General features: G+C 37.9%; 3 protein-coding genes across 4 annotated transcripts; 2 read left to right on the plus strand and 1 right to left on the minus strand.

Annotated features, from left to right (window-relative positions):
- Window positions 1–1,438: 1,438 nt before the first annotated feature.
- LOC104219245 (probable serine/threonine-protein kinase PBL1) lies at window positions 1,439–5,777 on the plus strand. Its single transcript, XM_009769893.2, has 5 exons — window positions 1,439–1,775; window positions 2,646–3,343; window positions 3,700–3,957; window positions 4,142–4,261; window positions 4,658–5,777. Exons 2-5 carry the CDS (start codon window positions 2,687–2,689, stop codon window positions 5,285–5,287), a joined length of 1,665 nt encoding a protein of 554 aa, XP_009768195.1. The 5' UTR covers window positions 1,439–1,775; window positions 2,646–2,686; the 3' UTR covers window positions 5,288–5,777.
- Window positions 5,778–6,031: 254 nt separating this feature from the next.
- On the minus strand, window positions 6,032–13,210 carry LOC104219246 (B3 domain-containing transcription repressor VAL2-like). Of its 2 annotated transcripts, XM_009769895.2 has the most exons (13): window positions 12,629–13,210; window positions 11,342–11,423; window positions 11,143–11,244; window positions 9,990–10,630; window positions 9,811–9,907; window positions 9,446–9,620; window positions 8,670–8,746; window positions 8,167–8,589; window positions 7,980–8,029; window positions 7,463–7,576; window positions 7,308–7,375; window positions 6,585–7,064; window positions 6,312–6,501 (listed from the first exon to the last, which is right to left on the minus strand). In XM_009769895.2, exons 1-13 carry the CDS (start codon window positions 12,739–12,741, stop codon window positions 6,440–6,442), a joined length of 2,484 nt encoding a protein of 827 aa, XP_009768197.1. In that variant the 5' UTR covers window positions 12,742–13,210; the 3' UTR covers window positions 6,312–6,439. The 2 variants fall into 2 exon arrangements, with proteins under 2 accessions (XP_009768196.1, XP_009768197.1); XM_009769894.2 differs by having other exon boundaries at window positions 6,032–7,064.
- Window positions 13,211–17,872: 4,662 nt separating this feature from the next.
- On the plus strand, window positions 17,873–19,051 carry LOC138883950 (uncharacterized). The gene is made up of 2 exons (XM_070164676.1): window positions 17,873–18,024; window positions 18,454–19,051. Exons 1-2 carry the CDS (start codon window positions 17,873–17,875, stop codon window positions 19,049–19,051), a joined length of 750 nt encoding a protein of 249 aa, XP_070020777.1.
- The last annotated feature ends 4,183 nt before the right edge of the window (window positions 19,052–23,234 follow it).

Genomic DNA, 23,234 nt, shown 5'->3' on the forward strand with positions numbered 1-23,234 from the left:
TTTGACTAGAAAAAAGAAAATAATAAAAGGAACCATCCTTTTCTTTTTCTCAATTAAAGTAAACAAAGAAAATCCATTACTAGTACTACTAGTATTAGTAGTTGTACTACTAACTTTTCTAATACTTTGACTGAGCTGTCCCCCCATTCGAGGCCCCTCTTCGTTGAATTTCGAGCTGCTTTACTTAATTACTAATCCTTGCAGTTTAGCTCAATAAATTGACCATCATACCCCTAATTCTTACTACTAGTACTTTTTACAAAAGGGGTGGTTTGATTGGAATACGATTTATACCGGTATAAATTATGCCGGTATAAGTTATATTGAGATAAGTTATGCTGAAATTAATTATGTTGGGATTGTTGTTTATTCATTGTTTGGTATGTTGTATTAAGAATGATAATTGCATAATTTCTAAGCAGAAAGTATAAGTTATACCAGTGCTAATTACCCCACCTTCTATAAGATATAAGTTATTCCGGTGTTAAAATTAACACCGAGATTACTTATACCTGGTTTGCTAACCAAACATAGTATTAAGGTGATATTAAATTTTTATCCACCCTTATATCTTCTTATACCTTATACCAAACGACCCCTTAGTTGTTAAGTATTCCATAAATAAATTTTTATTTTTACTTATCACTTTTCGCATATCAAGAGAAAAATAATTTATTTTTTCTGTTTTTCTCTTAGCATTAATTACTCATTCCAAATCCATTAAATCCTATACACCAATTAATATGGGTATCATGATAAATTATAGTACACGTTATTTATTATTTCTTAAGAGGTGTGCAAAATTAATAATGGACAAGTAAAAGTGAACGGAGGAAGTACTACATAAGAATTCTTTTTTTACAATTTCTATTTATTAATTTTTTTAATGATCATTGTATGAGGAATAATTAATACTAGCATGTTTGGCCAAAATTCTAAAATTAGCTTATTTAAAAAGTACTTTTCTCATAAGTATTTTTAAAAAAAGTACTTTTAGTGAAAAATAGTTTGTTTTAGGCTAATTAATTTAAAAATACTTTTGAGTAATAATTATTATTTTTTTCAAGCTTTTAAAAGTGTTATTAAATGTACTTTTCTCAAAAATATTTTTCGAAAATGTTAAACTTTTTTCTACTTCTCAAAATATAGCTTGTGCTTCTACACAAATGTATTTTTTTTCCTTCTAAAAGTTTGGCCAAACACCTTAATTTTAAAAAAAAAATTATTTTGGCCAAAAAATAAGTCTAACATGTATACCAAGACTTAAAACATTTCATACTATAACTACCGAGCTTTCAACTAAGCAAATTAATGAGCTTTCAACCATTTGTCAATTTAAATTGGAATTTTATGGCAAAAATATTGAAAATTGTGTTGAGGACAAAAATGTCATAAAGCTAAAGAAATGAAATTTGCCTTGTGGTAGGGAGATGATACCAATGCTATCTTTTCTTAATAAAAAATAATAATGGAAAATTTTAATCGTGTGGGTTTTGTTTAGTTTGACTAAATATACTTCTTTACTCCTTTCCTATGAAACCACCCCCACTTCTCTTTTTCCTCATTTCTTTGCCTTATACTCTTAAAAGTCTCATCTTTTTGCCTTTCCACATTGATATTTCTACTAAGACTTCTTGTTAGGGTTTCTTTGCTTACCAAAATCAAGTCTTTCAAAGTCATTCAACAGATTTGAATGAAAATTCATTACATGGGTTGTTTTATTATTCCAAGAAATCATTAAAGATCCAAACTTTGAGCTCAAAATAGCTAACCAGGTTGGTTTTTAACTATTCTTGACCTTACTTTTTTTTTTTTTTTTAATTTTAGAAATTTATTGTCTCTAATTGGTAATTCTGTTGAAGAATTTGGATTTGGGGGCTTTCCGACAAGTAAGTGGATTAAGGAAATCTTTTATTAGTAGTTTAGATTGGTTGTATTTTGTGAGGATTCATATAGTCGACCCCAACTTATTTGGGATTGAGGCATAGTTATTGTCGTTGTTATATTATGCCTGAAAATTCATCAGCTTGTTTGTGTGTGTGTGTGTGTGTGTGTGTGTGTGTGTGTATATATATATATATACATACTATATATCGACTCCCCTTGGCTTTTTAGTGGGTTTACTTCTTTATATTTTGGCCCCTTAGTGAAAATTCTAGCTCCGCCACTGATATGTAACAAACCAAGAAACTTGTCTGATTCCTGATTCTTTATTGCTATTGATTGGTTGATTGTTTACATTTAAACTTATACTGCCTAAGGATCTATAAACACTCTTTATGTGACTTCAATGGTATAATACTATAGATTTAATCATTTTGACTACTTAGAGTTAAATGAAATTGATGCCAATTGGCTATGTTTTAGGTTGATGAGAAAAGTAGAGCTAAAGTTACTCAAATTCTGTTTTGAAAAATAGTAGGAAATCATTCAATCTCTTAGTTGCTAAATCCAGCTTGATTGGTGGAGGAAAATGGTGATACAATTTCTTGATTGTAAATTCAGCGGTGATTGGTTTTACTCTGTGATCTTAGATAAATGTTATTGATTTGATTCCATGATAAGCCTGTGTTGCTCAATAGTTTAGGTTGTAAAGTGTTTTGCAATGGTTATCATGTATTTCATTCTTACTACTGATTTGGCAGGACGAAAAAAATCAAAAGGGCCGAATTATTTAGACACCGAGATGGGATGTTTCACTGTTTCAAAGAGTAAGAAGAAATTGTCCGAGCAGACTATCCACATCAAACGTGTGAACCCTCAGGAGCAGTCACCTACCGCACTGCCTGAACCCCAGATACACACAAGATCATTGCGCTCCGCACCACCTAGTTTTAGAACAAGAGTGAAACCAGTGCAGTCAAACAATGGAGTAACAAGCAGTAGGACACGAACTCTATCCGCCCCATCAAGTCTTGACTCAGCGGAACAAGATGCTCTGGCGTCGAATGAATACGAGGAACATGAAGAGTTGAGGAGTCGTGTTGGATCAACAAAGGAATACTGCTCACCAGTTCCTCAGCCTCTTCCTCTTCCATCTCCTCAGAATGCTGCTGCTTCTCTCAGGACTATGAGAAGCTTCAAAGTAGGGAATACAAGTGGCCCTCTCAATGCCTCTGGACCGTTGCCGCTGCCTCCTGTACTGCCTCCTACATTGCCTTCTACTGGAATGCTGCGGAACTTTTCTTTTGATGAAATTGCTGCTGCATGCCACCATTTCTCTCCGGATCGTTGTATGTCAGAAGGTCTTTCTTCTGTCATTTACAGAGCTTCTTTTGGGGACGATGCCTCTGGTTCAAAGAAGCTTGAAGCCACTATAACACGCCTTCACCCTTCTTCACAGGTAATGTTCAATGACATTGGCACGTTGACTTTATTATCCTAGCTGTGTGTCACCAGTCTAGTTTGGTGTCTAGACTTGACAAGGTTCATAATTGGCTAGATTTAGCAGCACTGTTTCTCAGTAATTGTTACCCTTTCTGTTCTACAGATGCAAAGAACTGATTTGTCCAAATCAGGAATTTGCAGGACATAAGCCTGCTTCAAACTGCACTTCTAAATTTCATTTTTTAGATCATGCATCACTTACGGGGTGGTGTCATTTCCATTGTTGGGTGTAGGAGTCAACTTTTCAGTTTATGAGGTTTTAGCGAGTCTGACATTTTAAAACTGATCTCACTGTCTTTTCGGCTTTTTCAGGGTTTGAAGGAATTTGTCAACGAGGTGAACACCCTGGCGTCTTTGCAACACTCTTCACTTTGTAAACTGATTGGTTTTCATGCTCGCGAAGGTTCTGAGCATAGGATGTTGGTTTTTGAGAGACTTTTCCATGGAAGCCTAGACCGGCTTTTGTTCGGAAGATCAGATGGCCCCCCTATAGATTGGAATGCTAGAACAAAAATTGCATTATGTGCTGCACAAGGTCTCACTTTCCTGCATGAGGAGGGACCTTTCCAGGTATCAACACTGTCATCCGTAATATGTAGTCTAAGCTGTGTGGCCATTTTTCCCCATAACGCAAACTTTTAGTTTTCTGTGTCATTTTTTGTGTTTCTATAACATGGAAGTTCCTAGTTTTTACATTGAGGCTTGGCCTATGATATTGTCAATTTTTTGCTGAATTTCTTATTTCCACCAACAGGCAATGTTCCATGAATTTTCAACTGGAAATATACAAATCGACAAGGATTTTAGTGCAAAGCTCTCAGGGTATGGATGCATTACGAATATACAAGAGACAGAGATATCTTGCAATTCAGTTGTAAGTTCTCTTATTTGCTGTTGCAGTCAACAACATGTCTTTTATCTCTGGGAAATGTTGGTCTTAAAATTTAAATTTTTACCCAATGTTTTGGGAGGACTAGCAGAGGTGTTTAGGCTGTATTCAGTAGTTTGATCATCAGCAAGCTCTGTCTTCCATGTATTTAAGATGTATGTTAATTGAGTCTTAGATTTGGAGCATGTCTTGATAAAAATTGCGACTCATGAATTCAGTGGATGTGGCTCTTAATAGAAGAGACGGCAATGCCTCATATATTACTATTTGTTGAGAAGCATCTTGTGTTGTGCTACTCTCGGTCTAATGATGAGTTTGGTTACATTATTTGCACCTTCTGACTTAGAAGATTTTAATTAATAAGCTAAGCTCATCGTGCAGGCCCTGGCAAATCTCTCGCAGGAGACACTGGAGAGAGGGTTGCTAACTCCTAAGAGCAATGTTTGGAGTTTTGGGATTGTACTTCTAGAACTGCTCACCGGCCGGAAGAATCTCGATGGTCGGTATTCAAAGGAAGAGAGGAATTTAGTCAAGTGGAGTAGGCCTTTCCTTGCTGATGATGGTAGATTATCACTAATCATGGATCCTCAGCTAAAAGGCCGGTTCCCCCCTAAAGCAGCCAGGACAGTGGCTGATATTGCTCAAAGATGTCTGCAAAAGGATCCTTCTGAAAGGCCCACCATGAGAACAATCGTCGACCAACTCAAAGCTGTACAAGTGATGAAGTGCCCTTCACTGTTTCCTCTGCAAGAACCAGCAGCAGTTGGTGGTAAACACATGTCAAAGTCTCCAAGCATGAATGGAATCATCACTCCCGCGCCAAGGTTGAGTTTCTCCCCTTCCTTACCCATCACCCGAGCATCGGCTTCTCCCTCAAAGTCTGCTACGCAACCCTCGTCTCGTCCTTCATTAACATGTTCCTACTCTTTCTCTTTGGAGGACCTTGATCGGCTCCAAAGCCGAAGATCATCATCTTCATCTTTTCGCAGGTCTAGTGTTGAAGGATTTTGATTGGTTATTCTTTGATTGGTTACTTCTAGCCCCTCTCCCTTTGACAAGTGATTACATGAAAAGATACAGAGGATAAAGATGTGGTTTTCCACCTTCCCATTGCTCAAGGAAGAAGACTTGGGAAATAACATTTTGTAGATAAGGTTTGTGTTTGAATAGTGTTCTGTGAATCAAGATGTGTGGGCAGATGTAGATGTTCCTTTAATGTTTTTTTCGTCAACCTCCGGCCCCTGCCAAGGAAAAGAAAGTCCCCAATTGGCTGGAAAGAAATAAAAAGAAAAAGGAAAGGGAGGATAGAGAAGAAAGAAAATCCTCTTTTGCTTCTTTAAAATGATGTATATGTGTACAAGTATTTTTTTTAGTGTATCAAGATATATTGTATATTTGGAATTTGGCTTGGTGAGAAAAATGGCTTCTGTTGGCCTGACATTGGTGAGACTGATGCAATCTTGATATTTAATAGAGAAGTAAATCTCGGTGTTTCATGTTATCTGGAAAGTTTTGTAATCTAATGTAGTGGCAATCTTGAGTGGAAGTACAAGGTTGGAAAGTGGCAGCTACAAAATCTCACATATATTTGCATTAGTACTAACTGAAAGTGGCAGCTGTGTGTAAAGTTTTGCCCACTAAAGATGCAGCTATTAGCAACTTGTGAACAATATTGGCCTATAACATGTCTCTATTTGATGAAATGCATGAATTTTCTTTTCAATCTCACTGATCTCATCTGGAGACTGGAATCCATGCACGACGACTTTGAACTCTTTAATCTTGAGGGAACGTATATAAATACATTTTTCAAGACACACATAGCACAAACTATATACACAATTATTTTAACCAACTGCTTGACATACTCCTACTAACTACAAGAGATCAATAAGGTAGGGGGTTTGTGATGATATGAGAAAGTGGTAATCTCATGATGTTGGTCCATTAAGAAAAAGAATAGAGAAAGAGTAATAGCAAGCAAAAGGATTCATCTTTCATGAATTGTCCTTTCCACTTTGATCGGGTTCAGAGTTTTCCTTTGCGCCCTCCTGCTGTTCTTGCTCTTGAGTTGTAGAAGCGAAGCATTGGTCTTCGTGGATGTGTACCTCACTCTCTCTGGTGTCTGGGGGCAACCCCTGGGACCCTGAGCTCCCTTGTTGTTCAGAAACTAAGCTTGTTAGACCATTCTGCCTCAGATATGTCTCTAGCGGAAGACTTGCTTGCTGAAGAAGAGACATCATGCTAAGATGAGATGAACCTGTATCTTCCCGATTTGGGTGACAGTTTAAGTCTAATTGCGACTTACTGGTTTCGGGAAGCTTCTGCAGTTGATTGCTGCTATGGCCCCTCGCCAGTGTCTCGCTTCCTGATCTTTCTCTGTCTGAAGGATCGGCTTCTGGTTTCACCTGTCTAGAGAAGCTGTCCACTTCTGTCTCTTCCTTTGAACTCCACATAAGTTGATTCCTCTGGCCAATTTCCGCTTCACGTTCTGATTGACGCTTCTTTTTACGCATCATAAGTGTCTTGAAACGGCGTTTGACTGTTAAGCAGACATTGCATGTACATGTCGGATTATGTTTGCCCTTCCCGCTGGGAGGCTGGATGCACACAATGCAAGAACAGCCAGGTCGATGCCTTGGATGTTTTGTTGTGGTTGCAACTGATGTGGCTCCAGGCTCTCTAACGTCACCAGCAACACCAGTCCCATTTGCTTGAGAATCTAAGTCAGAAGGATCTTGGGCATGCATTGCCCTTTGGCCTGCTGCACTTCTCCGTTTCTTTAAATCTGTGCCAAAAAGAACATAGATTTTCAGATCATATGTGCACAACTGCTTGCAAGCATAATTACACGTCTGGTAAATGACATTAGAGTTGGTGTAACCACAGGCTTACAACAAATAATGATGGCATGCACGAGATAAGTATATTAAAATCCAGAATCCATAAATTTTAGGGCATGATTCGTATGAGAACCAGCTGGTGCATAGATGGAAATATAGACTGAAACTAAAGCAACAAGTTACTTCACCCTTGTCCATTTTGAGAAGATATTCAAGCTCTCTGGGTGTTAAATCGTCTGGGACAGAACAAGAGCACCTGAGAACACGAGCATCACAAGTATAATGTTACGTCACATTAATGCGCTGTTGCGCAAAAATTTAGTGATATTGCAAACTCCCTGACCTGCTATGATCAAATATGTTGTCCTGACATGTCCACTGAGGAGGTAGAAGATAATCAGCTGGCAACCTTCGCCACTTAAAGCAATTATCGCATTGAGCCCACTGCTCCTGCTCCCTGAAATCAGTGATGCAGCAGTAAACTTCCAATTCGAGCAGTGTAGGGATCACCAAATGTCAAAGAGATGGGCATGAAAAAGGATGTTTAGAAAAGCAAAAAAGTATGCAAAAAGAATATTCTGCAGTTGAATATGTTGGCGCAAATTACAGTCTTTAGTTCAATGGTGATGCTATACTATTCAGCGCCAAATATAAAGCCGCATTCCGTGTCTATGCCTCCATCCAACGTCTTCCCACTGTTTTGTCATTCTCACTCTCTATTTTTTATTTTCTTGCTAGTGAGAACTATTCAGAATAGGTATTTAAGACGGGTTGCTTATTGCTGATGTCCTCTTTCATCATTTTTTTCAAGCAACAAGTTGGTCTATTGGAATACATTCTGATGGATTAGTCTTTCTTACCCAGATGAGCGGACAGTAAATATGCTCCTCTTCCCAAGAACAGGTGGTTGCTGCATTGCGAAGAACAAAGACATCAAGCCAAAGCCAGAGTTCTCTAGCGGACTGATTAAATCTTAACTAGCAAGTTCATGTAGTTCAACCATAGAGCATGAGCAGCACAAATTAATTAAAAAATAAAGCTACGTACTTCATACTCTTCAAATTCGTGGTCCTCAATTGTGACAGTGGTCGGCTGAATACTCAGCGGCGGTCGGAGCATATCCTGTAACTCTTCCCATGAAAGTTTCAGCTCCAAAGCCTCATCGGAATCAATGAGCAGTCTCTTACTTTTTGACCCAATATTACGACTCCTTTTACGGTCTGAAACAGGCATTGAAGGGGAGAATGTGCCATCTGCATTCCTGCCTTCGTTCTTCTCAGTTAAGTACCAGCTAAAATCACCACTATTGAAATGCTTAGAAGACAAATTCACAGAAGACTCTCTGCTTCCTTTGAATGACTGAAGAAGGCCAGAGTAACCACTCATTAAAGGTAGATTATCAGGCATCGCTGAGAAAGAGGTGGGTTCAGTGGAGAAAACACTCTTCGGTATGGCTGATAGACGAGTTTCCTGTTTAGGTAATATAGATCAATATTATGTCATAAGCCGCTAAAATGAGCTCAGATGAAACCCCTAATTGTGCTAGTTACCTGAGTTGAATTAACAGTTGATGCTTTACGAAACCCCATTAAAAGCTTTCCTTCTGGATCCATGCGACTGAAAGTTACTGAAATGAAATGAAATGTTTTTAAAGGATGAAAAATGAGCAGCAGAATTTTAAGTCTGAATAGATAGCCCAAAAACCAAAAAAGGAGCAAATATGCTAAACTGAAATGAAAGGAAAATTTCAGAATTCATTCACTAGACCAAAGCAACGCATATGTTCCTCCCCCTTTCTATCCCTTCTTGTGCATGTGGAGCTTACGGGAAGCTGGAACGAGCAAGATCAACGCAGGAATATGAACATAGATGTCAGCAACACTAAACAAGTGAAACAATAGTCATATTCTGTTTTTTATCTTGCCTTCGGATAACAGAGTTGTTTTTTTAATAGTATGTAGTTGAAGGACTCTTATTCAGAAATTGTACACTGGACACCTTCATTCCAATTCCAGAAAACAGCTGAGTGACTTTGACAAGAGGGATTGGCCAAAAGCATGTATTTGGAGATTGTTGAAAATACAAATCTCATACATTTTATGTTTAACTTGACCTACCAGCATTACAGCTTCTATGTTGAGTTAAAGCAAAGAACTAAAAGGGGCTGATCCCCAAGTAAATCTTGAATGTCACAGGCAGAAATTTCATCTAATGAATAAAAAGACAAATCTTTTTAAGTCGAGGTAAATGATTAATACTTAATGTTGACACGATGAACTGAATATAGCAGGTTTTATGACTCACTACAAAGCATGAAACTTCATACCTGTATCTCCTGCTTGTAATTGCATAGATTGTATGCAAGGGGTCACACCCTCGAGAACATACATTCTACTGTTGTTGTTTGGCCAAAATCTGAACTGGAATACCCATTCTTTGCCCTTCACATCCTGAATCCGCAGAGGAAGGCCTTCTGGTTGAGAAATTGGTGGAAAATATGCCTGAAAATTGAAATAACTTCAAATCAATTAAGAAACTGATGGAGTCGCCAAGAGGAGAAAAGGTAAAGGAAGACCAGGCCTCTCCTACGGTGAGCAAAACAGCAAGTAAACTACATTCACAAAGGGGAAAAAAGGTCAGTAAAGGGGAACGTGTTAAAATGATACTGAAGAAACAAAACGTGAAACTTACTTCGGCACATGCTTTAGGAAGTACCAAACGGCCAATTCGACCTGCATCGCTTGCACTCAGAACCTTCTCAAATAATGGTATGATGGTGGAATTTGAGCTTGAAAAGACATTGTCAAGGAAATCATGTAATGAAATAGGTGAACAGCAATCAATCTAATTTAAGAACTCATGATGGATACTCTCCAGATATTTGCTGCAACTCCTGATCTGTTATCCTCGGCCAATAACGTGGAAGCAACTGATTCTTAATCCGACCTTCAACAGGTGGCCTGGCAACACGAATCTGTGAAAGTATGCCAGCATTTGTCTCTGATCTCACAGCAGAGGTAGATTTGGGGGGTTTGGGCAAGAGGCTTCGAGACCTAGACCCTTGTTGCAAGGAAGAAATTCTCTTGTTCAAGTCCCTCTCATCCACTGGAGCAGGAAAAAGTTTTGTGTTCGATGAAGGTGCAGACAGAGCAATGCTTAAATTTGTTTGCACCTGTGATCCATGAATCTCATTAACGCCTATGTATCCGTTATACGAATCCAATTTGACATTCTTAGAGGACTCGGCGGAAGACTGACACAAATTTGATGAAAATGTGCATCCAGGTTCTCCAGCAGGATGGAAAGCTTCTTCCATTTTTATTTGGCCTATAGGCTTATTTGTGTTGTCATTCTGGTGTGGGAGCACAAGTAAAGGATCAACACTGTCAGAACCCTCTCTTTTATTAGGTTCAGAACCATTCATCTGACTGCCCAAAGAAGTTGAAGGCGTTTCACCAACACTGTTTGAGTTAGAAGTTCCAAAAGCTTTGGCCTTTACATGATTTGGTGTCTGCAGAAAAAATTGGAAGAACATAATGCAGGACGCAACATAGTTCCTAAGTTTCTAATAGTGAAAATCTAAGAAAACAACGTCTTGTCTAGCAAACTCAATCTGTCACATTCAATGAAAGAATATACTTGCTTATTAAACAATACACTTGCTTAACTACATTACAAAAATAAATAGGGTGTCCTGCTCTTGAACAATGTTAGAGAACAATCAGGAAATAGAACAGTTAACCAGATGGCAAGCACGAGTACAATTTGCTGATTTTTTCCTTAGGTGTGATTTTTTTGGATAAAACCAGTAGGAGCAATCCATGAGTTATTAGACTTTTATGTGTGTTTTGTTTTTTTGAGAATGAAGACTTTTATGTTTATTCAGATGTTTTATGGACTATTACTTAAATTACAATCCATAGAGAGCTTGCACGCAAACTTCAAAAGTAACAATTTGTTTGTGCAACACTTATATCATATGTTCACAGTACATAAGTCATAGATGCATATAATTTATCTCACAGCATGTAGTTGACAACTTCTAGCACAGCTGACACAATTAATGCCCCCACTATCAAGCAGCTCCAGCAAAGAACTAGAAGCAATGCATCCGCAATGAAGACGCTGCCAATACCAAAATTAGTTTCAAAGGTTAGTTATCGGAATCTCTGCAGAGAATCAGATTATACTATGAAGCAGAAAGACAATTTTGCAAGCTAACCTTGCCACATGAAATACACTCCCTCCAACCAGTGTCCTCCGAGTGGAATAAATCACAGAAGACGAGTTGCTCATAAGCAGTCCTGGAGTTAATCCAAATCCCATGTTATGAAATCTGGAATTTGTGATCTAATTCTCAGGAAAATGGGAGTGAAATTAACAGAGTAACAACTAACAAGATAGTGAATACGAACTTCACGTGATAAATTGTAGACCTAAACAAATTTAAGTTTATGAGATCTGTTAAGTCTTCATGTAGATAGTTTATGTGAAGTCCTAGACCTAACTTGAGGCAGTCACTACTTGTTTAAACTCATCTCACTTTTATCGGCAACTAACATTTCTAAGTACAATATTAAGAAATCTACCCTTTCATAGCATTCAGCTTTCCAGAGTTTAGTATTAGCTGCTAACCTAAGGTAAATTCTTTTATTCCTCTATCAATCACGTTAATTTACTGCTAGGTAGAGTGATCTTTCGTCAAAGAGCGACAAAGTTGCCAAAAAGAAAAAAGAAAAAAAAAACTCACTATTATACAACAAGAACCACATTGATAATGCAAATCCTTAGACGAAGTCACGCAGGTTAACCTGCACCGACTTCCTAAGGGACAACAATAAGCGATACACAACGCAGAAGGATTATCTTTCCCACAATTGAGTTTCTAACCTTTCCAGAACTAGAGTTCAGTTGAGCAGCCATTACTTGGTGCATGAACAGGACCAGGAAAGTATTTTCACAACATAATATAAGTTCTCTCAAATTGGGTATGCAATCTCTAATTAGAAAAGGTAAAGTAACTGTTTCATCGAATTCACGAACAACATCACAAATAAGGGGTAATCAGCCAATATATAAAACATGATTTAACAAATATCTTTCAGCAAAATGAAAACCTTAACATAAAACACAGAAACAATTCAGATTGTACATACTCCTTCCATTCCAAAAAGGGTAACCGTTTCAAAGAACAAAGGTCAAACCATCTAATATTCGGTCTCAACTCTCAATTAGGACATTGGTTCCTTCATCATTTATAAAATATATCTAACATTTCAAAATCTACACAGAGTATATAACTGACAACCTTTTTACAATTATACAAATCTAAAACTGCTTCACAACCGAAGTAGTAATGGTATCATATAAAAAAGGTACAAACAGAGGGAGTAATAATAGGCAAATCACTTTTACTGGAAATAATAACAACAATAATAAAATTTGTATTTACACAAGATAATTCCGTATAAATGGAGAGAGAGATCTGAACTGAAATGAAGTGAATTACCCGCATTTATCACAGAGGCAGGCAAATTCACCAGATTTTAAAGGCCAGCCTTTTTTCCACTCAATTGAAGAAGTAGCCCCACATACTCCATTCATGCAAATCTTAGAATCCATTTCAGCCCTAATACAGCATAATCTTCCTCTAATACAGTAGTATTATTAATACTTCATAACCAAAAACCCACCAAGAAAAAGAAGAAGTTTTGAACTAAAAATGAAGTCTTTAGAAAAACCCAATTATGGAAAAAGTCAATAGGAGGAATAATTAGACTTTATACACTATAAAGCTAGTAAGCTGAAATGTTTGAGAGTTTGTGTATACTGTATATAGAGTTTGCTGAGGTGGGAGGAAATATAGTAAATTTGTGATAGAGGAATTTTGGAAAACTGAATTCCGGTACCGGAAAGTTGTATCGCCGGCGGAGTTGGGAGGAGAAAATGAAATGCATAAACCAGAGAAAGAGAGAGAGGAGTAAAGTGTAAAAGTGTAAAACTGGAAAAAGCGCATGCACGAAACTTGAAGGGTCAGCAAAGGTCGCCCGCCTTTCCCTTTCCCTTTCTTTCTGTTTCTCTTCCACTAACGTCCCTCTTCTTCAACTCTCTTCACTTTTTCTGTCTCTTTTTTAAATATTTTTGGAATAATTTTAATATATCAAAATGACTAGTAACTAAAATCAGTTGTAATGACACATTCACTTTTAAAACCTTAATTACAATAACAATAACAACCCCTATCTCGAGGGATAGACAGACTGTTTTCGGAAGACCCTTGGCTCATGAAGACAAAAAGAGACAATATATGATTACCATCAATAGAAATCATAGAACAAAGAACGGCATCACCATAACCAAAAAAATAGATGAAAAGTAAAATAATAACTAGTAGATAAAGTACAATATTAAGAGGAACAAAAGAGTAGTGTGAACTCAATATTCACCACTAACGGTCTAAACTCGAGTCCTAACAGACTAGTCTCACTCTGGACTCTGGAGCGCCGAAGAGATATTCTCAACTACCTTCTAACCTACAGCCTTAATGCTCGATCTCCACAACTTCCTGGCTAGGGCCATATCATATTGAATACCTTAATTATATTGAAGAAATTTGGATTATCTCATGGAGTATAATATATCTGCTTCCAAAGATAATGTGTACGTCCATATGGTAATTAAAACAAAGATTTTAATATGAGAACCAGAAAAATATTGAAATATTATTATATTGTAACCAAAGTTTTTTTATAATATTACAAAAGTTAATTGAGTAGTGATAATAATACATTAAACAGTACCACTTTTAGCTAATTAAAAGAGCTTTGTTTGTTTGGGGGGTGAGGGGGAACCCCATTGTATGATGATTATTGCTTTTAAATTTTTTTTATTGTATTTAAAAATATTACAAAAGTGCCTTAAACCTGCATTTTTAATGAAAAAAATGTTGTAGAAAAAAGAAAAAAATAAATGGGGTGAAGAGTGGGAGTCCTAATCAAACAAACAAAAATCCTCTTTCCTTTTTCAACTCCAGTTCTTTGCCTTTGTCTGTACGATAGTTCATTGAGAATGGACAGTACTAAACTAAGATTCCAATCATCATCGCGTAATTAAACAGATTAGTAAATCAAAAGTTTATTCAATCCCCTAATTGATTACTTCTTCTACGCGTGCGTGCGTGCATAATATTGCCTTGCTTATATGACGTCATGCTTGTGAAATGGATAACAAAAAGCATTAATTGCAAAAAGAAACTTTTTTTTAATATAAATTTTTTCTCCTAACTAGTGTTTATATCAATTCAATATATGTTTCGCACGCAAGACGGTGTATCGTATTAATACTCTGTTTGGATCATCGTTTCCGTCATGGAGTAATAAGAAAAAAAGATAAAGAGTAAAATAGAATATGGAGTAATAAGTTAGGACATAATTGAAAAGAAAAAATAGGAAATAATTTCATCACCTCAAATTGGTTGTTTCAAAAAAGAGACTTTTCATTGTTCTGGAACAATGGATTAATAATACAATACAACCAATTTTAAATCAAAGGCGGATCCAAGATTTAAATCATATACTCTTAAGGTTTTTAGCATTGAACCCATTATCTATACTATATTAAAAGCACGAAGGCCCTTAGCGAAATGTCGTTCGCCTTTTTTACCTTTCATAAACAGATTTTACACTAGATAAAATTGTCATTCAATTATTTTTTCTATAAATTAGGAGTTTAAAATCAACTAAAATTTTGGTCATTAAATATTTTCCTATTTGAACTCTCTAGCAATTCCTAATATTTAGGAGTTTAAAATCTATTATATTATTCTTTATAAAAATTCTTCTTTATTTTAAAACTTTTACTTATTAGAAAAGCTGCATTTATAAAATTATAAAACCTTAAATAGTTGGAAGTCCGTAATGTAGAATAGAATTCATTCACTATATTATGTTATTAGAATACTTTTAGTTGGGGCCGAGAAAAAATTGTTTATATATTTGGTTAATTTTTAATTCTCTTCTTTTAATTTTTTGTTACCTTTGTATTAAATATGTGAAATTTACACACACATATACATACATACATATATATATATATATATATATATATGTTCACATATTTACATTATATTGAAGTCATGTCATCGGTAATCTGTAAAATATTTTAATACTTAGCTCATCAATTAGAATAACAAAGAAAATACTTAGAATATAAATGAGAAAGAAAGTGAGCGAAAATTAGTCCACGAACGTTAAATAACACTAGCGTTCCAATAACATAAAGATCCAAAAATAAAGTACTCATTGATTCTTTACTATTCTAGAATAAATTTTAATTTAAAAATTAAATTTTGTAATGTATTTGATAAAAGTGTAATTACAATTAATATTTTAGATTTGTGACGAGCTATATCTCTTATACTTTTATATCTTACACTTAGATTATATCAAAGTAAAAAAAAATGCAGCTAAAAATTCATAATCTATTTATTTACATTTACATATCTTGCATTTTTATTATAACTCAAGCACACATTTTAATATAATATTAATGAAATCTTATTTTAAAATAGTTAATTATCGTGACAGGGCACACGCGCAACGCGCGTCCGCTAAAACTAGTACTTTTAAAGTTATGAGTTCATATCCATTATTTTTGCAATTTTAGTGAATTTTTACATATAAATTTTTACACCGTGTCAAAAGTTATGAGTTCAGTTGAACCTGTTCGTTGTTAACTACATCCGTCTCTGATTTTAATGAAACAATCAAAACAAACATTGTTTTGGAATAACAATACAATACGATACAACGGGAAACAGCCATCAAAACAAGCTGCGAGGGAGCTTTTTCTTTCTCTTTTCTCGATTCTCTCTATAGATGGGAGTCATCATATATTTATAGTCGAATGAGCAGAGGGCGGTGCCGAATCCTTAGGTTGCACATTGGAAAGAACGGGTTGTGGGAGCAGGACTCGACCTGACTCTTATTCTTTCGGCGTAACAAAATGGGACATTATGTCCGCATAATTCAATTGTCGTTCACCGGGTCTCTTCGAGGGTTTTCAGTCTTATTCCCTCATTCATCCCTTCGAACGATTTCTTATCGAGCTGGGGAGCAACTCCGACTGCAACTCACGTAGTCTGAATTCATGATTTCAGAATTAACTATATGTTAGTCTTTCATCGCGCCATATGTCGGACCGAGGTCGACGTCAATCGCAGCCAGAAAGAGACAAACTCCGAGTGACATCGGTATAGCTTGATAACGGAAAAGGCAAGATATACGCTATTGATCGAGGATTGTGGCGTGAATCTCGGAACGGATCAATCTACGGCGGTTAATCAGATGTTAATATGGTTTCCTCCTATAATTAGAAGTGTGCCTTATTTAGGACTTATCTATTATAAAAAGAGGGATCCTATTCATTGTTCACTGACAAGAATATATACACTCGTTACTTTTCTGCTATTTCACTTACTGTTCATCAGAGTTGTTTTATCTTTTACTGTTCTTGTTGTTCCACCTCGAGACTATCTCGAGTTGAGGTCGAGACCTAGCTAGCATACTGGTTTGATTTATTTTATTCTCTAATTTATTCATTTACTTTCTTGTTTATCAATTGGTGATGGACGAAATCACATATCCTTAAAACCATAATATAAGTTTATTTGTTATCCGAATTTGAGGGTAAACAGTTTGGTGCCCACTGTGGGGCTAAGGATAATAGTGATTGTTCGGTGCTGATTCTGCTAACACACATTATTTTACGCTTGTTCTTGTCAAGTATCTTTGCTCTCAGGTTAAAACATGTCAAACTCACAAAACGCACCCACACATGGTGAGGATGATCTCGGGTTACATGGAGAAAATGATAATGTGATTTCTCCAGGAGCCGAGGTGCCACATGCTAATCTTGGGGGAGCACCGGTTGCCAATCCAGTCGATGCCAGTTTGCACGTTGCTTTAAATGCGGACCTAGGCGCGGACCCCGAAGGGAATATACGCAGAGAAGGCCAATCTGGTGGCCAAGGTACACAGGGCAGAGGAGACGGAGGAGTCAATCTCCAAGTGATATTCGAGATGTTACAGGGTCAACAAGCAGCTATTGCTCAGCTACAAAATCAACATAGAGCTCCGAGTGGGGTCGAGCCAGATATCACTCGTCGTACCAAGCCAGTGCCAGAGAAGTCGAATGGTAACAAATCGGGTACCGATCATGCAATAATGAAAATGCTCGAGGAGCTCACCAAAAGAATTGAGTCATGAGAGAAGAAAATCGAAGATAATGATAAAAAAGTGGAAACATACAACTCCTAAGTTGATCAGATATCGGGGGCACCGCCAATTTTGAAAGGGATGGAGTCAAAGAAATTTGTACAAAAGCCGTTCTCCTAGTGCGGATCCGAACCCCATTCTAAAGAAGTTTCATATGTCGGACATACCTAAATACAATGGACCACCGATCCCAGCAAGCATGTCACCTCCTACACATGGGCCATCAAGGGTAACGATTTGGAAGATAATGAGAACGAATCTGTTTTATTAAAGAAGTTTAGGGAAACCATATCGAAGGGAGAAATGTGATTTGGTACCACAATCTACCACCAAATTCCATTGACTCGTTTCTTATGTTGGCAAACTCTTTCGTAAAGGCACATGCCGGAGCCATAAAGGTTGCGACAAGGAAATCAGACCTTTTCAAAGTAAGACAGAGGGATAATAAAATGTTGACGGAGTTTGTATCCCGATTTTAAATGGAATGCATGGAGTTGCCACTGGTCAGAGATGATTGGTCCATTCAAGCTTTTATTCAGGGATTGAATGAACGAAGTTCGGTAGCATCACGCCAGCTGAAGCAAAATTTGATCGAGTATTCGGCTGTAACTTGGGCAGATGTACACAATCAGTACCAATAAAAGATCAGGATCGAGGATGACCAGTTAGGAGCTCCTTCCGATTCAGTACGCCCAAATAGGCTAGCAGCCAAAAATCAAATGGACATTGATAGGGAGCCAAGATCGAACAAAGACAGATACCAACCATACACCTCAGATCGTAGGAACAGTAGTCCGGGATGCAATTCCACCCGGAACGATCGAAGAAGCGATCGAGGATAGGATTCCCGGGGACTCATGAGCAAAAGTGGTTTTGATAAGTACTCTAACCCCACAGAGTCACCTCGAATGTCGGAATATAATTTTAGTGTCGACGCGTTAGGCATTGTATCGGCAATTGGAAGAATCAAAGATACCAGATGGCCTAGGCCCATACAGACCGATCCTTCCCAAAGGAACCCCAATCTGATGTGTAAATATCATGGCACGCATGGTCACAGGACCGAGGATTGCAGGCAATTGAAAGATGAGGTAGCATGTTTATTCAATGAGGGCCACCTTCGAGAGTTCCTAAGTGATCGAGCCAAGAATCATTTCAGGGAAAGGGACGCCAACAGGAAAAATGAACAGGAGGAGCCGCAGCATGTAATTCATATGATCGTCGGAGGGGTCGATATTCCACAAGGGCCCGTGTTCAAACGCACTAAGGTATCAATTACTAGAGAGAAACAGACCCGAGAATATGTGCCAGAAGGCACCGTATCATTCAACAACGAGGAAGCAGAAGGAATTTCTCATCCTCACAACGACGCTCTGGTAATTTCTATCTTATTAGATAAAGTTCAAGTTAAGCGTGTTTTAGTGGATCCGGGTAGCTCGGAAAATATCATCCGATCAAGGGTCGTGGAGCAGCTCGGCCTACAAGATCAGATCGTGCCCGCAGCTCGGGTCTTGAACGGTTTCAATATGGCTAGTGAAACAATTAAAAGAGAGATTATCCTACCAGTGAATGTGGCTGGAACTATCCAAGATTCCAAGTTTCATGTAATCGAGGGCGATGAGGTACAAAGCCCTGCTCGGAATGCCTTGGATCCATAACATGAGGGCAGTCCCTTCGACTCTCCACCAAATGATGAAATTCCTGACATTGGACGGGGTAAAATAGTGTACGGGGAGCAGCATGCTGCAAAAGAAATATTCAGGGTTGATGAGGTAATACTGATATCGGCATTATCAACATCGTAAGAATCGGGCATCAAGGGTAAACAGGAAGCCAAATAGCAATCATTGTCACTAGCCTTGACCGAATCGCAAAAGCATGGAATGAAAGAGGAAGATTTTTTGACCATTCAAAATTTTGTTGTTCCCGAAGATTCCAACGCTACCAAATCAACGGTCGAAAAGCTGGAACAGGTTATATTGATCGAGTACCTGCCCGAGCAAAAGGTATACCTGGGAACGGGATTAACCCCCGAACTCAGGAAAAAGCTTATTCAATTTCTTATTGATAACATAGATTGTTTTTCTTGGTCCAACTTAGACATGATAGGGATCCTGCTGGAGATAATAACCCATCGACTAAGCCTGGACCCAAAGTTTAGATGGATGAAACAAAAGAGACGGCCCCAGTCTGAGGTAAAACATGCATTCATAAAGGATGAGGTAACTAAACTTCTCAAAATAGGGTCCATTCGGGAAGTGAAATATCCTTAATGGTTAGCCATTTTAGTCGTAGTTCCTAAAAAAGGGAACAAAGATTATAAGGATTTAAACAAGCCATGTCCCAAAGATTCTTTTCCACTGCCTAACATCGATTGCATAATGAACGCCACGGCCGGCCACGAGATCCTTAGTTTTCTCGATGCCTATTTCGAGTACAATCAAATTCAAATGAACCCGAAAGATCAAGACAAGACTTCATTTATCACCAAGTGTGGAACATATTGTTATAATGTAATGCCCTTCGGGCTAAAAAATGCAGGAGCTAACTACCAACGCCTAGTAAATAAAATGATCGAAGAACAGATAGGTAAGTCAATTGAAGCATATATTGATGACATGCTAGTTAATTCCCTGCGCGTAGAGGACCATTTGACACATTTGCAGGAAACATTCAAGATACCGAGAAAATACAATCTGAAGCTCAACCCTGAGAAGTGCGTTTCCGGGGTCTATTCGGGCAAGTTCCTTGGCTTAATAGTGTCGAATCGGGGAATCGAGATCAAACACCGATAAAATCAAGGCTATCGAAGACATCACCATCATGGACAACGTTAAAGCTGTGCAAAGGCTGACAGGGCAGATAGTTACCTTAGGCCGATTCATCTCAAGATCGTCGGATATGAGCCATAAATTCTTCTCTCTACTAAAAAAGAAGAATGATTTTTCCTGGACCCCGAAATGCCAACAGGCGTTAGGGGAATTGAAGCGGTACCTCTCGAGCCCAACCATTGCTGCATACTCCAAAGGCAGATGAAAAACCCTACTTGTACTTGGTAGTCTTAGAGATCGTGGTAAGTGGTGTCCTGTTTCGAGAAGAGCAAGGTACACAATTCCCTGTTTATTATGTAAGTCGAACTCTAGGAGAAGAAGAAACTAGATATCCACACTTAGAGAAATTGGCACTTGCATTGATAAGCGCCTCTAGGAAGCTAAAATCATATTTTCAATGTCACCCCATATGTGTGTTAACCACTTACCCGCTTCGTAATGTTTTGCGTAAGCCCGAACTATCGGGTCAATTGTTCGAATGGGCTATCGAACTCAGTGGGTACGATATCGAATATCAACCCCGAATGGCCATCAAGTCTCAAATTTTGGCAGACTTCGTGGCCAATTTCACGCCAACCCTCGTACCCGAAGTCGAGAAAGAACTCTTGTTAAAATCGGGTTCATCATCGGGGGTGTGGACCCTTTCACAGACGGCGCTTCGAATGTGAAGGGGTCCGGGCTAGGCAACGTTTTGAAGCCGTCCACAGATAGCACTATTAGACAATCCATCAAAATTTCTAAGTTGACTAACAATTAGGCCGAGTACGAGGCCATGATTGCAGGTCTCTAACGAGCTAAAATCTTCAAGGCGGAAGTCATTGAAGCCAAGTGCGACTCTTTGTTGGTAGTAAACCAAGTAAACAAAACCTTCGAGTTCGAGAGGATAGAATGCAAAGGTATTTGGACAAGCTATAAGTGACTTTGCACTGTTTTAAAGAATGGACCTTGCAGCATGTACCTCGCGAGTAGAACAGTGAAGCCGATGCTCTTGCAAATTTGGGGTCATCAGCCGAGGAGGATGAAATCAACCCAAGGACTGTCGTTCAACTCTCGAGATCTGTGATCGAAGAAGGACACGCTAAGATAAACTCTACAAGCTTAACTTGGGATTGGAGGAATAAATACATCGAGTACTTGAAAAACAGAAAGCTCACATGGGATCCTAAAGAATCGAGGGCCCTATGAAAAAAAGCTGCTCGATTCACATTGGCTGAAGATGGAGCACTGTACAGGAGGAGGTTCGACGGACCATTAGCAGTATGTTTGGGACCAGGGGACACCGACTATGGTCTACGAGAAGTCCATGAAGGAACTTGTGGGAACCACTCCGGTACCGAATCACTAGTTCACAAAATCATCATAGCAGGATACTATTGGGATAGTATGGGAAAAGACACTAAGGAGTTTGTTCAAAAATGGGATAAATGGCAAAGGTATGCACCAATGATCCATCAGCCTAGAGAACAACTTCATTCGGTCTTATCCCCATGGCCATTCATGAAATGAGGGATGGATATCGTCGACCCTCTGCCATCGGTTCCAAGTAAAGCTAATTCATTTTGTTTATGACTGACTACTTCTCTAAATGGGTGGAAAAACAAGCCTTCGAGAAAGTCAGAGAAAAAAAGTTATAGACTTCATCTGGGATCACATCATATGCCTATTCGGGATAGTTGCCGATAAGGTTGGGCATAAAATTCAAAAAATCGAATTTTGAACAGAACCAAATTAATTTGGTATTTCGGTTTCAGTTTTTTCAGTATTTCGATTTATTTCGGTGCAAAATTTTTGGTATTTTGGTAATTCGGTACGGTATACAGTAGTTTTTGATATTTCAGTATTATACCGAAATAGTTTAGTCTATGCTCAACTTTATTTTTATTTTTTAGCCCTATAACCTTAAGCCCACACCCCAAAAGTCCAAAACCCTTAATCCTGTAATCCCTTACCCTTAGCGTAGCGTGGCTTAAGACCAAATATTAACCCCTTAAAGGGTCCCTTTGCATAACCATTGTGGAAAAAGTATATCTTCCAACAAAAGTTTTATGGTCTGATTCTTTACCCTTCGTTGACACAACCAAATGCAGTCTCCTTTTGGAAGTTGGCGTAACTTCGATAAGTTTTATTACTCTTTGGAAACGGTGATATTGTCAGTTTCAACTTTACCCAAAGCCATTGGGAGTCACCAAGATTTTTGGAAGAGCAATACATTGATTCGATACACAGAAGCTCACTATAATTGGTCCCTATAAACGATTAAATAACCAGACTCCCCCAAGTTCTAGGTTTTTGCTTCTTTTCATTTTTGTTATTAAAGTTCTTTTTTACTTTTTCTTCACTATAGGATATAAGGTTTAGACATGGATTATAATATATATGCTGCTTTTCCTATTTTATTTTGGGAGAAAGGTGTTTTTTAGAAGACGAAAATGGCAAAGCTTAACAAAACACAGTTGATTTGGTTTAAACCGAAAACGTACCAAACCAAAATAAGAGATACCAAACCGTACCAAAATACTTGGGTATGGTATTTGGTATTTACAATTGATAAATCGAATACCTAAATACCAAATCGATATTCTTAAATACCGAACCGAAGTACCGAATGTCCACCCTACCTACCGAAATCATATGCGACAACAGAAAGCAGTTCATCGGCAGCAAGGTAACGAAGTTTCTCGAAGAACATAAAATAAAAAGGATCTTATCGACACCGTATCATCCAAGTGGAAACAGACAGGCCGAGTCAACGAACAAAACTATCATTCAAAATCCAAAGAAAAGATTGAACGACGCCAAGGGAAAATGGAGAGAAATTCTACTCGAGATCCTTTGGGCATATCAAACAACATCGAAGTCCAGTATGGTGGATACCCCATTCTCCTTAGTATATGGCTCTGAAGCCTTGGTTCCAGCCAAAGTAGGGGAACCTAGTGCCAGATTTTGACATACAACGGAAGAATCAGATCACGAGGCTATGAATACTAACCTCGAACTATTGGATGAAAAA

Source organism: Nicotiana sylvestris, chromosome 12 (genome assembly GCF_000393655.2).
Source record: "Nicotiana sylvestris chromosome 12, ASM39365v2, whole genome shotgun sequence".
Taxonomy (NCBI): Eukaryota; Viridiplantae; Streptophyta; class Magnoliopsida; order Solanales; family Solanaceae; genus Nicotiana; species Nicotiana sylvestris.

Coding starts and splice junctions, on each gene's coding strand:
- LOC104219245 (XM_009769893.2), top strand. CDS start 2,687: ATGGGATGTTTCACTGTTTCAAAGAGTAAGAAGAAATTGTCCGAGCAG. Junction 3,958..4,141: donor ATGAGGAGGGACCTTTCCAG/GTATCAACACTG, acceptor TTCCACCAACAG/GCAATGTTCCATGAATTTTC. Junction 4,262..4,657: donor AGATATCTTGCAATTCAGTT/GTAAGTTCTCTT, acceptor CTCATCGTGCAG/GCCCTGGCAAATCTCTCGCA.
- LOC104219246 (XM_009769894.2), bottom strand. CDS start 12,741: ATGGATTCTAAGATTTGCATGAATGGAGTATGTGGGGCTACTTCTTCA. Junction 11,424..12,628: donor TGCCTCTGTGATAAATGCGG/GTAATTCACTTC, acceptor GATTAACTCCAG/GACTGCTTATGAGCAACTCG. Junction 7,065..7,307: donor TCTTCTCAAAATGGACAAGG/GTGAAGTAACTT, acceptor TTTTTGGCACAG/ATTTAAAGAAACGGAGAAGT.
- LOC138883950 (XM_070164676.1), top strand. CDS start 17,873: ATGGAATGCATGGAGTTGCCACTGGTCAGAGATGATTGGTCCATTCAA. Junction 18,025..18,453: donor TGGGCAGATGTACACAATCA/GTACCAATAAAA, acceptor GCATGGTCACAG/GACCGAGGATTGCAGGCAAT.